The sequence below is a fragment of the Microcebus murinus genome, chromosome 30, assembly GCF_040939455.1.
Source record: "Microcebus murinus isolate Inina chromosome 30, M.murinus_Inina_mat1.0, whole genome shotgun sequence".
Classification (NCBI taxonomy): Eukaryota; Metazoa; Chordata; class Mammalia; order Primates; family Cheirogaleidae; genus Microcebus; species Microcebus murinus.
The window spans coordinates 5,493,956-5,511,108 of record NC_134133.1 but is presented as its reverse complement, the minus strand read 5'-3'; the positions used below and the strand labels follow the sequence as shown (position 1 = coordinate 5,511,108).

The 17,153-nt window shown below is 43.9% G+C and overlaps 1 protein-coding gene across 5 annotated transcripts in view; it reads right to left on the bottom strand.

Annotated features, from left to right (window-relative positions):
- The window catches only part of CADPS (calcium dependent secretion activator), a 483,222-nt gene extending 468,167 nt beyond the window's left edge, over window positions 1-15,055 (bottom strand). For 3 of the 5 annotated variants that reach the window (XM_020284645.2, XM_075998809.1, XM_075998811.1), the window contains exon 1: window positions 14,220-15,053. In XM_020284645.2, coding sequence (XP_020140234.2) covers window positions 14,220-14,660 — 441 coding nt within the window. In that variant the 5' untranslated portion in view covers window positions 14,661-15,053. Of the gene's footprint in view, window positions 1-14,219 lie in introns of all 5 variants that reach the window. The other 2 variants (XM_075998810.1, XM_075998808.1) reach the window with 2 other exon arrangements.
- Window positions 15,056-17,153: the final 2,098 nt, after the last annotated feature.

The window sequence follows — 17,153 nt, the reverse complement described above, 5'->3', positions numbered from 1 at the left end:
CATCAATACCTTTGATGATGTCTTTATCAATTTTAATATCCATGCACATTGGTATCTTCTAGTTTGGAACTAAAAATACTCCTGTAAATATTCCAGAACATGCCTTTTGATAAATATGTATAGGAAGCAGACTTGTTGGATCATAGGATAGCTTTCCTTTTGCAGAGTGGCAGCACCAGTTTATACTCAAGAATAACTGTGTGAGTTCCAGTCGGGTTGAAAGTTTTCAAATAGAGGGAAAAGCTTGCCAGGCGGGTACAACACTGGAAGAAAGGCCTGACTTTAGCACAATGCAATATAGCAGTGTAATAAAATTGCACCTTTACCCCATGAATATATACCAATAAAAAATAGATGTGATAAAAAGGTAAGTTAATGTGAAGTACATTATATTTGCTATGAGGTGGGGTGGACACTCTAAAACAGGGGTTCTCAAATGTTTTAAATAAGAGGACAGTTCACTGTGCCTCAGACCATTGGAGAGTGTGCACTGTGGGCCCGGGACGAGTCAGCTACTAAGCAGGACAGGCAGCGGTGGCAAAAACACCCGGCCAGTTGGATAAATGTCCTAGGCGGGCTGCATGTGGCCCTCGGACCATAGTTTGAGGACAACTGCTCTCAAAGTCTGAATTACTGTGGCCTTCAAAAGACTGCAATAGAATAAAAAATTAAAACAAATGCATAAATAAAATATGATTATTTTTTAAAAAAATGTCTGCAATGGCCTAGGTCATTCTTACAGCAAATCTGAGCTGGACAATGCATTGAGGGGTGCAGGTAAGAGGCCCAGGTTGGTGCTCTGTAGTCCAACCAGTGGGACTTCTCTGGACCTTACTTTGCTCGTTATGAAACAAGGGTTTGTAACACATGTCCCAAACCTACTCAAAAGGTTGTTTTAAAGAAGTAATGAGATCATCTCAGGGGATATGCTATAATGTATGTATATGCTATTCTCTGAATAATCATGAACCAACATGATTCATGAATCATCCAATACCTATTTCTTGAGCACATAGTTGCACCCACACTATCTATTAGACACCCGGGCAGACTAAATGGATGACTTCTGCAGAGGCAAGAGAAAGAAACAGGTGTACATGGAAGTGAGGTGTGCTGAGTGCTCCAGTGTAGTTTATACAGCACATGGGTAAAGCACGCAGGCTAGAGTCACACCGCCTGGGCCCCAGCCCCACTCTACTGCTTCCTGGATGTTTGACCGAAGACAAGTTTCTTACCTGCATTGCCTCTTAGTTTCCTCAACTGTAGGGTTGAGATGATTAGTACCTATCTTATAAAGACTAAAATGAGATAAGGCTTATAAATGTCTTCAATGGTGACTTCACAGAGTAAAGATCCAATCAACGCTCACCGTTTCTTCTTGTTCTTTGTAATAACTGAGTGCCATCTTCTACCTGAGAGAGCAATGGGAGGACAAGTGGGGAGGACTTTTCAAGCAGCAGTGCAATGACCCTGAGGCACAAGAGATCACAGAACAGCACGAGGATGGCAAGCGGTTTAATGGGCTGAAGTCAAGGTAAGTGCAGAAAAACTACAGGGGTTGAGGCTGGATGGGGAGGGAAGGTACACAGATTCTATCCTGTGTAGGCAACAGAAAGCGATAGAAGAGTCTGAGCCATGATTGGATTTGTGTCTCAAAAAGATCACTCTGGTAAGCAGGTGGAGTATGGGCAAGAGAGAGAGGGCGGAGGGAAGAGTTAGGTTATTGCAAAAGGCCACGCAAGCAATCATGAGGTCCCAAAGCAGGACATTAGCAATGGAGATGAAGAGGAGGGAAAAAAAAGATGAACTTTTCTCAGGGTGGGCATTGACAGGATGTGCATCCTTTAGTCATGAGCATGAGCAACAGTAAAGACTTAAAATTGGGCTGCACGTCTCTGCCTTGGACAGCTTAGTTACCTAGCAGCACAGCTGGGGAAAAGAATCTAGGGGAGAAGGAAGATACATGTTATGGTTGAGGGTTCTGAGGACGTCTAGAGGAGACGCCAAGGGTGCCAATGCTCTTCCGAGAGCTTGGTCTGTAGGCCTGTGCTGCCTGTGACCTGCCTGTTGCTGGCCCTCATGGAGATAAAGTGCCTGTACCAGAAATGACATCAACTTCAGCACTAGGCATGCTGTTCAACTCAGCTGACAATTTTTTTTTTTTCATCACAAGACTTTCTTTCAGGCCAGGCGTGGTGGCTCATACCTGTAATCCCAGCACTCTGGGAGGCTGAGGCGGGTGGATTGCTCAAGGTCAGGAGTTTGAAACCAGCCTTAGCAAGTGCTAGACCCTATAGTCTCTACTATAAACAGAAAGAAATTAATTGGCATATATATATATATATATATATATATATATATATATATATATATATATATATATATATAAAATGAGCCGGGCATGGTGGCGCATGCCTGCAGTCCCAGCTACCCGGGAGGCTGAGGCAGGAGGATCGCTTGAGCCCAGGAGTTGGAGGTTGCTGTGAGCCAGGCTAATGCCACGGCACTCACTCTATCCTGGGCAACAAAGGAGACTCTGTCTCAAAAACAAAACAAAACAAAACATTAAAACAAACAAAAAGAAAGACTTTCTTTCAGAAGAAAGTAGCAAGCTGACTTGCATTCCAGTCCAAGTTCCTTCCAGAACATTCACTAACCTGTCTGCAGCCACACCTGTAGCAGCACTGATGCAAATGATTATGCGTTGGGCAGTCTGGTGAGAGGCATTGTGCTGGAGACAAAGATTTTGAGAATTGTAAGTGTAGACATGTTCATAACTACAGGCATTGCTAGCGATGAAGTTGCCAAGTGAGGTGGTGTAGACGTGAGAAGAGGGCTGTATTCGTTTGTTAGGGCTGCCATAAACTGGGTGGCTTAAACAACAGAAATTCATTATCATCAGAGGCTAGAAGGTGATCAAGGTGTCATTAGAGCAGGTTCCTTCTGAGGGCTGTGAGTACGATTCTATTCCATGCCTCTCCCCTGGCTTCTGGTAATGTGTTAGTAATCTTTGGTGTTTCTTGCTAATAGAAGCATCACCCCAATCCCCTCTGTGTTCCTCTTCACATACTATTCTCCCTGTGTGCATCTGCTATTCAAATGTCCCACTCCCTTTTATAAGGACACCAGCAGCCATAATGGATTAGGACCCACCCTAATGACCTCATCTCAATCTGCAAAGACCCTACCTCAGAATAAGATCACATTCTAAGGTACTGGGGGTTAGTACTTTGACACATAACATTTTTTTGTGGGGGGGGGGAGACATATCAATCCATAACAAGGGCCAAGGATGGAAACCTAGAAAACACCAATATTTGTGACTCTGATGGTGACTATGTCCAGCCTCACACTATTCTACGAAGGTGCACCTCAACTTCTCAACCAGACTGCTAGGTTCCTAGAGGTCAGGAAGGCTGTTTAAGATGTCTTTGCATATTTTTCCTACAGGAGTTAGTGAGTTTCTTGTATGTAGAAGTGGCTCAAAACAATGCTGCCTGAGGTTGTATAACAAACAAAAATTGAATATGGAAAGAACCCCCAAGAAAATGTTTTGAACACAGTATGTTATGACACACTGCCTTATAGACGACAGTTGCTGTACTTGTCAGAAAAATCGCCAATGTAGATGTTCAAGATATATTTCAACTCATTTGCTTAAACAACTCTATGCCTACCATCCACACCAAAAAGCTGTTTTCCTACATGGGCAACAGAAGGCATAATTATTTGCAAGAATTTTCAATGTTTTCCCTTTGCTTTCTTAAGCGGCACGGCGCGTTCTCTGGACCACTCTGTGTTTGCCAAAATCCTATTGTCTTTTTGAAAGCACTATAGCCCCTGGAAGGTTTATAAGTTAACACGCACTCCTGGGACACTTAAGGGTTAAAAAGAAAAGTTAACTTCAAAATATCTCAGAATTTTCCCACTGCACAGGAGTGGTTCTGAGAAACACTACACGATAAGTTGGTATTTTTCCTCCCATAGACTGCTGAAAGAACATCAATATATTATCAATTTACTCCATACCTCTCAATTTTAGACTAGTAGCTGGCAGACTGAAACACTTGAGGGCTTGATAATTCAATTTATTCGTAAAACTTTCTCCCACTTGTTAAAATAAAAGGAATAACACAGCAAAGGTAATTTTTCCTTTGACTTGTGAATGCTATCCGAAAAGCCCATACCTAAGAAGCATGTTTTTTAAATCAGTATTTCATACCTATCATATTCTATTACCACATCCAATATGCAATAGTTCTATACAGTTATTATTTATTTATATCTTAACTACACCTAGAAAGGAGTTTGGGCAGCTTTCAGTAAAAGAAGAGGGAAAATAAAGCCAAAGTCCCGTAAGAGAATAAAAGTAGAGAAAATAAACATATTTATGTCTGATGTACATACAACTTAAAGATTCTATAACATTGGCAACATTGTAACTGATAATTTTTAAACAGGCTAATTTTTTGGTATAATTAGCTGTTGATTGTCACCTCCCTTTCTTCCCCCCCCCAAAAGCTAAATCAAATGAAACTTACTAAAGAATACATACCCATAATATGAAAAATTAGTGCTCGCTTTGGCTCTGATTTTACTGTTTGACCACTTAAACACACACTGTGGTGATTCAAGTTCAACTGGGATTCAGCAATGACAAGAAATTCATAATTGTTGATGGCCTTTAAAAAATGACTTTTCTCTGTAATGGATCTATAAATTTGTCAATTATAAACAAGCCAAGTTGGGAGATAATCAATAATATGTTCTTGCAGCATAAATTACTTTGAAGCCATTTGGTAATTGGTTCATGTTTTCCACTGAGAAGTTTTTCTAAAAGTAAAAACATTGTGTCTCTGTAACAGAAGCAGACTGTGTTTAAGACCCCTTCACTTCCTCTCTTTAGAAACTCTAGGAAACAAAGCATCATAGGGACGGGTCAAAGTTGAATACTTGCAGAACACATCCTATGAGCCAGGCACTGTTTTGGAAGACAGGGAATCAAAGAGCAATAAAATGATGTCTTTGGAGAGAGGCACAGGACAAAAGGTAATTTAACATAATGTGTAGGAGGTAAAAGGGAGATTAACTAGGGAGTTATGGCAGCACTTACTTAGCCCAAGATAAAGGTTTGGATAAGGTTTTCTGAAGGAGATAGCACTTGAGTTAATGAAAGGATGAATAAGAATGTTATCAGGTGAAGAAAAGTGACAAAAATGTCTTGGAATAAGGACCAAAATCCTATTGTCTTGGATATATCCTATATCCTATAAATAGGATAAATATCCTATAATATAGGATAAATCCTATATCTTTGCATAAGCAAAGATACTGTAGCATGAAATAGGAGGAGTTTGGTGAACAAAAATGCAAGAATACTATTTTTACTGTTACTGGTAACATTTGCTCAAAATTTACCCCATATTAAGGATTTATTATGCAATTAACATGCTTTTTCTCGTATAATCCTTGATATTATTTTTTCCCCATTTTACAGATGAGGAAACTAAAAAGTAAAGAGACGAATAATGTGACTAAGGTCACACAACCAACAGGTCACAAAGCTGACCAGAGATTTGAACCAGGCACCAATAGCCTATGCAGTTGGAAGTTTTAGTCACTATGTGCTATTGCATATTATCTACTTATGTGGCTTTTGATTACATATATGAAGTTTTAGACATATACATCCTTAGAATTTGCTGTTTACATAAACATAAAAACATATTTTGTGAGTTCACTTGTAGTGGTAACAGTCAATATCAATGTAAATCAATATTTTTAAAAGAGCTATATGGATCAAGACTAAAATATCAAGACTTGAAAAAGATGGGTGACCTATTGGATAGTAAGCATCATGGGGGAAAGAATGGGTAGGTAGAAAATAAGGGACACTGAGGGCCCCATCATTTACTAATTGAGTAGCCTAAGGCCCTTTATTAGAATCTTCTGATAAGCTTGGAGCAAATCTTCTTAATGTGCTTGGCATTAGCCATTTAAAAAATCTCCTAGGAAGCAATATGGAGCTACCTTAAAGTGATACAAGTGGATCTACCATTTGATCCAGCAATCCCATTACTGGGCATCTACCCAAAAGAACAAAAGAAACTCTATAAAAAAAGATGTTTGCACTTGAGTGTTTGTAGAAGCACAATTTACAATTGCAAGATGTGAAAATAACCCAAGTGCCCATCAATCCACGAGTGGATTAATAACATGTGGTATATGTACACCATGGAGTACTACTCAGCCATAAAAAACAATGGTGATATAGCACCTCTTGTATTTTCCTGGATAAAGCTGGAGCCCATTCTACTAAGTGAAGTATCCCAAGAATGGAAAAATAAGCACCACATGGACTCACCATCAAATTGGTTTTTAACTGATCAACACTTAAGTGCACATATAGGAATAACATTTTTGGGGCATCAGGCAGATGGGAGGGGGAGGAAGGGATGGGTATATACAAACATAATGAGTGCGATGCACACCGTCTGGGGGCTGGACACGTTTGAAGCTCTGACTCCAGGGAGAATCAGGGGAAAGGCAATATATGTAACCTAAACATTTGTATCCCCACAATATGCTGAAATTAAAAAATGAATAAATAATAATTTAAAAAGACAGCTGGAATGAGTGAGATACCTACTGACACATTCATTAAATGTCATCACTTTTGTTTCTCTTAAAAAAAAAAATTTCCTGGGAAACTTATCTACACTGCTTTTGTTCAAAGTGGGCCTTTGAAGCCAGGGAAAAGGGCCCCTGTTCTCTGTCTAAAGAAATACTAGTGAAATGTCTCAACAAAAGAAGAAGAACAGATACGTAGTGTACACTCAACCCCATCTGGTTTATAGATAAGACTCTAATCATAACCACCTGCCTTCTGGGTCTGTTTTTGATGATGATGGCAATCATGAATATAAGGCATGCGACAGCTAGTACTTCATGTGTATTAAGTTGCTCAATCCTTTCACAGATAAAAATGACACAACACTGCACATATCAGCTCAGTGATGACAAGAGCAAATGTTTCGACTGCACATACCAAATGCCATGCTTTGTTCCAAGATCTTGACTGTATTATCTCAATTAATTTTCACAAGAATCTAATGATTGAGGTACCACTACTATCCCATTTCATTGGTGAGTAAGGTGGGCCTCAGAGAGGTTAAGCAAATTGCCCAAGATCACAGAACCAGTTAGGGGTATAGCCAGGGAGCAAACTCAGGCATTCTAATTTCAGCATCTATACTCTTAACCACCGTCCTTCAAGATATCAATAGCAACAACCAGACTCAAACCATTGGCTGAATTCATCCCTTCTCCTTACCTGTTAGGAACAGAAGAGTAATTATTTCGCATGATTAGACTGACAAATGAAAAAATAATAATTCTGATCATCAGCCCTCCAATTCTACAGAAACCATAAATCTAATCCTAAGAAGTAAACCACTACGGCTGCCAGAGATAGGGAACTTAGAGTTCCAAATTCCAGGGACCAGGGTCAGATAATTGAATTTGTTAAGCAATGGTAAGAAGAGATGTTATTGTCAAGAACCAGAGAGCTGGTGTCCTACCATGCAGATGTATATGGTGCCTCTCTTGGAATAAGTATAATTTAGATAAAAGGGATTAACATTCTGTAATTTAAGTGATGGTGGGGTAGTCTTATTTCTATTACTTTTTGCAAATTCCTGAAAACTCAGGCCCTGTGTTGCCACATCTTCAATTATAAGAGAAGCCAGAAATCCAGATTTTTGCGTGAAATATTTTGATAGTTTTAAATGTTGAAAACTAATTCACAATTTGAAAAATGCTTTGTAGACAAAATACATTTGTGGACCAGTTTCAGCCAGAGTTTACAATACCCTAGGTAGTCTGTAGTCTTATGATCTTTTGAGATTTTTGAGCTCCTCATCTGAAAATTTAGGTAGTTAGACCAATGAACTCTAACTTCATTTCTAACCATCTTAGATTCTTTGAAGACACTGCCTTATTTTGTAATGCAAAAACATACTGAATACAAATTTGAATAAACTTGTACGTCTTCATAATGAATAACTTAATTGCCTAGAAAGAGCTATCAACTATTATATCTGGAGGGGACATTAGAAATTATCTGAAGTTTCTTCATTCTCCTATCTCCATGTGACAAATTAAGAAATTACCCCAGGGATAGAGAATAACTTGCCTACAATCATTAGATCATTAGTGATAGTGTTAGAGCTCAAACACAGGTTTCAATACAGAGGTTGAGTTTCTGTTATTCAAAATGCTTGGGATCAATAGTGTTTTCGATTTGGGTTTCTTTTTTGCATTTTGGAATATTTGCATTAGACTTACCTGTTGGACATCTCTAATGCGAAAATCCAACATGCTCCAATGAGCATTTCCTTTGAGCATCATCTCATAATTTAAAAAATTTGAGATTTTAGAGCATTTCAGATTTTGGATTTTCATACTAGGGATACTCAACCTGTGCATTCCTTCTCTTAACAGTTAGCTTTTTTCATTCTGTTGTGGAAGTCATTTGAGCTCCTAGATCCAGCCATGCCTGCAATCACATCTGCACAAGAATTTTCAGTTACGTACACCAATAAGTCTCACACTCTCTTTTGATTTAGGCACTGCACTTGGGTTTCTGTTACTGGCAACCAAAAGATTCTGACTGATGGTCTCAAACAATGACTCTTTTCCACTTTTCGGCTACTTCATGCTTTCCTCCAGACTGGAATACCTATTTTTCCTATGTTTACCAAAATCATACTAATTTTTAGAGATCTAACTCTAGTCTACTTTCTCTATGAAGATTTTCCCTATTAAATCCAATCCTGTATGTGCATGTGTACTTTCTCTATCCCTTCCCTACTTTAGTCCCTGTGATCAGCATCTTATAATTAAAACTTTCTTATTGAACTTATTTGGCATGTATGTATGTTATCTTCCAAACTAGAATATACGCTTCCTCAGTTCAGGAACCATCTCTCACTGGTTCCTTTTGGTTCTTCTACAAAGGCTAGCTTGGTGCAATGAGCAACATGTCATTTATTTGGAACCTAGTTCTAAGTTAGAACTGTCATTTCACCCTAAGTTCTATTGACACCTGGCCCCAAATCACAAATACTGGTAATATTTCAATTGGCTATGTATTAAATTTCCTTTTGCAAGGGAAAGATCTCTAACTCATTTGACTTTTATCTTCTTACACAGTATGATTCTTCAGGAATGGAAGATTTCCTTCGTCCTTCAGTCCGGTCTTAGGGAAGGAATAAGGTTATTCCAAGTGTGTAATGAGGCAAGAACCTCTCATTACTGGTTTGGTATCCTACGTCTTCTGAATGTTTCTGCTAGTATCAGTGCCTAACAGTTCCTTCCCACTGCACCAAGGAAACTGGGGGAGAAATGCCAAAAGGGATATTTAAATAATTCAGTTCTTCCCCTGATAGAGAAACATAATGCTGTTTAAAGAAAACCTGGTTTAAACAGTCACTTCATTCTCTCAAAAGGTTAGAATATTTTATTATTTTTTAGAATACAAATTACATGTTGTAGTAACAAAGCAAGCCTTAAGAATTTTGAATAGTAGGCCGGGCGCTGTGGCTCACGCCTGTAATCCTAGCTCTTGGGAGGCCGAGGCGGGCGGATTGCTCAAGATCAGGAGTTCAAAACCAGCCTGAGCAAGAGTGAGACCCCGTCTCTACTATAAATAGAAAGAAATTAATTGGCCAACTGATATATATATAAAAAATTAGCCGGGCATGGTGGCGCATGCCTGTAGTCCCAGCTACTCGGGAGGCTGAAGCAGAAGGATCACTCGAGCCCAGGAGTTGGAGGTTGCTGTGAGCTAGGCTGAAGCCATGGCACTCACTCTAGCCTGGACAACAAAGCGAGACTCTGTCTCAAAAAAAAAAAAAAAAAAAAAAAAGAATTTTGAATAGTAGAGCAAACTAAATGCCTCCAAGCATATCTGAATAGATGAATCACTATTATTGATTTAAAAGTCTCTCACACACATACACATGCGTGTGCAGTCGACTAGCACTGGGTCTTAAATTTTATGAATCGTATGGTTGTGGAGTCTTTCCTAAACAAGAGCAAAGCAGTAAATGAATAAAGATGGAATTTCCCTGGCTAACAGTGACTCAACATTAGCCATAATTTCATGGAAAGTTACAAGCTGAATCACACGGAAGTGGGTAGCTTGAATTTACAACACATCTGATGTGGTCATAAAGTCCTCTTGAGTGGAACAGGAGTTGCCATAGAGGAGACACGGTGCTAGGATCTGCCCCTTTCCTTCATCCTAGACATATAGAGACACATGTCTATACACCTACATGCGTACACGTAAAACTCATTCTAGACTATTTGTAATCCAGGCACTATGAATAATTCCTGTCCAATTAAAAGAATGGGTCGTGTCAATCTAAATATTACACAGAATTGTTTATGGCGCCTGCTTTTACATCCCCTAAATGAACTAGCTGTAACTAGCTAGTTCGCATGAGGTAGTCACCCATCACCGTTACTACATGATTTAGAAACATATGGTGTATGTTTGCCATGCCAACTTCTAGGTATTCACTGTACCATTCTGACAAAAGAAAAAAAAAAAGCAAAGAACTGTTTTCTAAATTGTCACTTATGAGCTGCTGAAACATATATTTACAGTCTGTTTTGGTCATAAATTATCGTTACCACCATGTTATATATTTAGATTCACAGTCATGCAAGCAAAATATGCCTATAAATGATAAAATGGTTTTTTTTTTCAAGTAGTCTGTTTAAAGGCCCCTCTTTTAATTGGGAAGGTATTGAAATGTACTCTTTTTACCAGTAAAAGTGAAACTAATTAACGATCAAAATTGTTTGAGCAATGGTACCTTCTCCCCGTCCTCCTTCCTAATTGTTCTTCTGAGCTAAAATATTTTTTTTTCTTTCAGCTCAAACCACAGAGAAAGGCTGACACAGTCTGGTGTTCAGATTCCCAGCTCCCAGGCCATCTCTCTCCTTCATCTTCTTTATCAAGTCACTAACCTGGTGGCTATATTTGACAGGTGTCCAGAGGATGACTGGGGTGCCTCTCTCAACTCAAATAGCAATAACTGTGGATAAAGAAGCACCTAGAACACAACACTTGGGTGAAGTGTTGTCAGGATGCCAGGTTTCTCTTTTTATACCAGAATATTTCTGGCCAGTGTCTCAAATTAAAAAGATAGGGTTTGAACTCAGAATGTTGCACGTCCCAATTCCCAACTCTTTCACCTATCTACATAGTGCTTGAGGCAAATTACAAAACCTCTCTGAGCCTCAGTTTTCTCTTTTCTAAAAATGAGGATGGCAATTTGCACATTATCAGAATTATAAGGATAATTAAAAAAGGCCTAAGAACAGAAAAAGGAATTTTAGTAAAAACTAAAGAGATCTGAATAAACTACAGACTTTAGTTAATAACATATCAATGTTGGTTCTTTAATTGTAACAAATGCATCATACCACTGTAAGATAATAAGAGGGGGGACCCAGTGTGGGGGTATATGGGAATTGTGCTATTTACTCAATTTTTCAGTGAATCTAAAACTGTTCTAAAAAAAATCAAAACTTTTTAAAAAATCAAACCTATTTTTTAAAAAAATGACAAAGAAGTGCCTTGCACATAGTAAGTACTTGAGAAATGGTAGCCAGTATTATGATATAGACTATTTGGTTTCATAAAGTACATTATATTCTATATCATCTCTTCTTTTCCCCAATTCAGCATTTCTTTTCCCAGACAGTCCCCTCTCTTTCCTTTTCTCTACATCATTCTTCCTCTTTTTATTTTTTCCTACTTCATCCATTTCTATTCTACTGCAAACTCATGTTTAGTTTACAACTAATTTATCTTTCTCCTAGGCTAAGCTTAGTTTCATCAACCCTTTTTGCTGGCTTTAAATTTTGCCACAATGATTATGCATTAAACTTTTTAATTACTTTCGATGATTGCTCATTTTAAAAAAATCAGAGTTCTAAGCTTTCTACTCGGAGAAGAGCAAAACCCTCTTTGCCAGAAAGGCATGAACAACTTAAAGATATAACAATGGAAACGCTATTACTATTTTTTGGAATAAGGAGATGGATACTCAGCTTCCCAGTATAGCAAACAGCTGTGGGGTAGCTTTGTTGGGATTCGCATTTAGCAATAGTTTTGCTGCAATAACTAAAAATACTTCGGCCAAATGCCAGTGCTATCAATCTGTTTCAGAGTCTCTCTGATGTTAAGGTCATGTGTGTAAAAACAGAACCAGCTTGCCCCTCAAAAGCCACAGCTTTGAATGGATTCAGTTAAAACATAGAATCAAATCAGAACAATCACGATCATCTCTCTCAGGTGGCTGAATGTTCTCTTTAGAAGAACTGGGTCTCTGTGGGATTTCTTTCTCTGTACTCCTGCTGGACTGATGCCTAAAGACAGAGCTCTAGAGCCTTTGGCTGAGACGTGGAAGCTTTTTTTCTCTAAGTCACAACAGCTTTCACTGCCAAAAGAATAGGACATCTTTGGTTGGTGCTATTAACAGGATAGACTTTGGAGATGGAATTTCCCAAGGCATGAAGAGACAATGACCGTAATAATTCCAAGCTGCAAGGTGAAATATCAGGTCCCATGGACCTAACACCCAACCTAAAAACATTATCCAAAAAAACTTTTTACTGCTCCGAGGATACTTTTGCTCTACTGCAGTCCAAAATATAGACTGAAAAAAGCAAGGGACAACAGATAGGGATGGGGGGGGGGGCTGGGTAGCCAACCTGCAGTCTCTTGCCCAGGAAATGAGTTTTATCTTTAAATAAAACTAACATCCCAGCTTGTGACAGCTGAAATAAATCATCAGTGCTGGGTGGCGTGTGTGTACACATGTACGCAAAACAAACAGAAATCTGTGCTAACTCGAGATAAGGGTGGATAATTACTGAAAACCTAACACTCTACTACAGCGACATAGAATCCAGTCTTAAACGGCAGCAACGGAGAAATTCACTATTTTAAGAAACTTGACGGGGCTGGGGCTGGCTTCTCACCCCTCTGGGGGCTGGATTGGCTGCTCGGTCAGCTCAAGTGCGGCATATTCATTTAAGAGACAGAATAGAGAGTTTTGCACTCACTCCAGCTGGGTTCCTGAGTTCTTTCCTGGTCCCCCACCCCCACCCCCGCCACGACACTGCCCCTCTGTCCAGCAGTAACCCCCACGCCTAGCTGCTCTGGCTGGAGAACAGCTGATAGAAATAGGCACTTTTTTTTTTCTTTTTTTAACATCAAAGGCAGCCGAGAGCCGCCCCAGCCTTTCCCTAGCCTCAGACACAAAAAGCTTTTGATGCCTGTAATTGCGAGGCTTTTTGCAGCTGTACTTGATCACGCCGGGAGCGGTAGGGCTAGGAGGGCCTCGGCGAGCCAGAAGGTGGCGGCGAAGTCACCTTGGGGAGAGGAGAAGAGGGTCAGAGAGAGGAAGGTGGAGAGGCTGACCCGGGCGCAAGGACCAGGGGGCGTTCTCCTGCCCCGGGGTTAGGGAGGCAGGGTCAGGGGCCATGGAGAGAACCCCAGCCGGAGGACCGCCGTGCCCCGGGCTCTTGGGGACCCTAGTGGGTGATCAGCTGGCCCGGGGACGGAGAGGAGTGTGCCCTTCGCAGAGTCACGGGAAGCTTCGCCTCCCGGGCTGGCTCTCTCCGCCCGAGCCAGCGGAGCGCGGCTCCCAGACGCTCTCCGGGCTCCACCGCGGCGCCGCCACCTGCCGGGGGCCCCCGCCCGCCTAGCGCACGCCCAGGAGGGCGGGCCGGAGCCGAGCGCAGCCGCCCGCCGCTGGAGAGCGCTGGGAGCCCCGCGAGCCAGCAAGGCCTCTCTGCGCGCTGCGGGCTGCGAGTCAGTCCCCAGCCTCCCAGGCGACAAAGCAGGACCTGCCTGCCTGCCTCGCTCCGGGACTGGCAGTCTCGGGCACGCCGCGCGGCGCTCCAGGCCCCCCGTGCTCGCACCCTGCTCCTGGCGCGCTCCGGGCCGGGCTGGATCGGGCCTGGCCGAGCCGGCCGCTGGGAGGGCGCCCCGTAGCCCTTTCCCCAGGGCGCGGTCTCCACCTTCTTCTGCTCCTCCTCTCCAGCTGCGCCGCCAGCTCCCATTGTTCGCCCCGCCCGCCCGCCCGCCCGGCGACGTCCCCGCGCCGCTCCCTGGGCCTGCCAGGCGCACCTACCTTCTGCTGCCGGCGGGCCATGTCGGTGGGCTGCTTGGCGTTGAAGGGGTAGGCGATGCAGCGCATCACGAACACATAGAGCTGCAGCCTCTTCTTCCTCTCCTCCTCCTCCTTCTGCAGCCGCTCCAACTCTTCCTTCTCCTTCTCGCTCACCACCGACGGGCTGGGGCTGGAGGGCCGGCCGCCGCCGGCGCGGCTGCTGGGCTGCAGACCCCCGGCCCCAACGCCGCTGCTCGCGCCGCTGCCCCCGCCGCCGCCGGCGCCCGCCCCGGCCCCGGCCCCGGCGCCGCCGCCGCCCAGCCCCGCGCTGCCGGCCGAGCCCTCGCTCGTGCGGCTGGGGGACAGGCGCGCGCCGGACGCGGCCGAGCCCAGCACCTCCTTGCCGCTCTCCTCCTCCACGATCTCATCCGATTCCTCCTCGCTGGACGAAGGGTCCAGCATGGTGGCGCCTGGGGAGGGGGGTCCCCGGAGCCCCCGGCTTGGGGTGCAAAAGGTGGGGGCGCCGGAGGGGCAGTTCTCCCGGGCGGGCGCCTGTCCCCGGGTCAGGGAGCGAGCGCGCTGCTGCTGCTGCTGCTGCTGCTGCTCAGCTCGGCCGCCGCGACTGCTCCCTCTGCCCGCGAAGCCAGCGGGCTCAGACCCAGGAGCGGAGGGGGGGAGGGGAAGGGAGAGGTGCGTCCGCGGACCCGGGGTGGGCCAGGGGAGAATCAATGGCGAGCCCCGAGCCCGCAGCCGGATGCCATCTGCGGCCGCCGAAGGAGGCGCCTCCAGAAAAGATGCCGAGCGTTGCAAGCTGTCGGTGCAGCCCAGAGCCGGAGAGGCATCTTGCCGATTGGGGAGGGAGCGGCGCTTACGTGTTTATTGGCTTAACTCTCCCGTGTCCGCGGCGGAAAGGGCTGCTGCAGAGGGCTGGAGCGGGGGGAGCGCCAGGCGTCCCCAAAGCCCCCCAGCCTCAGCACTTCCGACCTTACTGCCTTGCCACCCTCCCCTCCTCGCCCCCTCCCCTCTGTGGATAATTCCTCCTCGTTCCCCAGCTCTCCCTGTCTCCTGTCCTCTGCCCCTCTCGCGGACAAAAAGTTCTTGGGGGAGGGAGAAGTAACCCAGCGATGACTTCCAGCCCCCCAGGAGCGGGCCGTCTGTTTGGAAACGCTAAATCAAGGCGTCTCAGGGAGGAGGAAGCCCGCGAGATCCCGTGCGGAAAAGAAAGGGTCCACATCTCGCATCCTCGGGCTTCTTTACACCTGGGACGCGGGGGCGGTGGGGGCTGCGCAGCGTGTTCGTCCCACCTGTGTAAGCTCTGATTCCTGTGACTTACTCCACCTGCTCCTGCTCTGATTAAAATAAATGCGAATCAGCTTTTGAGTGGATTGGCGTATCGACCATGCGGCTCGCCCATTTAAGTGGAACCCCCCTCCCTTCTCTACCACCCCCCCCCAAAATAGCTATGATGAATCTTCCTCAGTTCCCAAGAACTGGGATTACTACAGCGAAATAGAAGGGTTTCTGGTTGCTCAAGTCTCACGCCATTTGTGGCTCGCTGGGGGATGTGGGTGGAGGAGTGAGGACCCCGAGATCAGACAAAGACACCCCAGGAACTCAGGGGCGTCCACATCTAACGCATAGACCCTGTCGCGCCGTCTTCACCCCTGCCTCTCGGGTAAACTATTAATACAAAGCAGCAGATGGTGGTGGCTGCCTTCCTTCCCCCTTCTCCTCAGGCCAATAAACCCGACGGGCCGGGGAGCTGGCCAGCGTGCTGAATCTCATCAGCGACCCGCAGATGGATTGAAAACCTACTGGTGGTACAGGCCACCTTCGGGCCTTAGGCTATCTCTAGAGATTTCTCCACCTCCCCTCCCCCCACGCCCATCTCCCATATTTATGGATTTTTTAATTCTCTCCTTATCCGTAGATACTTGTGGGAATGGTTGTAACAGTGTAACGTGAGTTTAAAGTTTACATCACGTTTGTCTTCGTGTATTTTTCAATTTGCCATGAGTTTCACGGTAGGCTTCGATAGTACAGTGAAGACTTCCGGATAGCCTGCTTGGGACTTGCAAATGAACTCAAAACAACATCTAGTTTCACATTAACTCCAACGATTCTGCTTGATTTTTTTGAGTTAAGTACTTGGATGGCTTATATTTGATTTCACCACCATACTCACCTCAAAAACACCACTTCTGCGGCTACCATGCATTCTGTATAAATTTAAAGTAGAAAGCTGAACGGTGTGAGAATTGCTACTAGTTGGTAGTCCTCGCTTTTTAATTTTTGTAAGGAAGCAAAAGATGTGCAAATCATGTTGTGCTGGTTTTCCTGGAACAGAAAATACAATAGTCCAATCAATCAACAGCCTTTATCCAGCAACTTTTTATGAAGTGAACACTGTCTTAGGTACTTCAGGTAGATGGAATTTTTAGAAGACATTTTTTTTGAGACAGAATTTCGCATTGTTGCCCAGGCTAGAGTGAGTGCTGTGGCATCAGACTAGCTCATAGCAACCTCCAACTCCTGGGCTCAAGCAATCCTCCTGCCTCAGCCTCCTGAGTAGCTGGGACTACAGGCATCCACCACCATGCCCGGCTAATTTTTTCTATATATACTAGTTGGCCAATTAATTTCTTTCTATTTATAGTAGAGACGGGGTCTTGCTTTTGCTCAGGCTGGTTTCAAACTCCTGACCCCTAGCAATCTGCCAGCCTCTGCCTCCCAGAGTGCTGAGATTACAGGCATGAGCCACCGTGCCCGGAACAGAAGACATTCTTTTAAAGAGACCATAATCTCCTTTGGGAGATACAACATAAACATGTGAAAAAGATTGACAGCACTTATTTTGGGACAATAAATCAACAAATCCAGGTTAGGAAAGTGCAAAAAGCCTTGCAGGAATGAAGCAACCTGGGATGAAGGGAATCATATACTTCACAAAGAAGA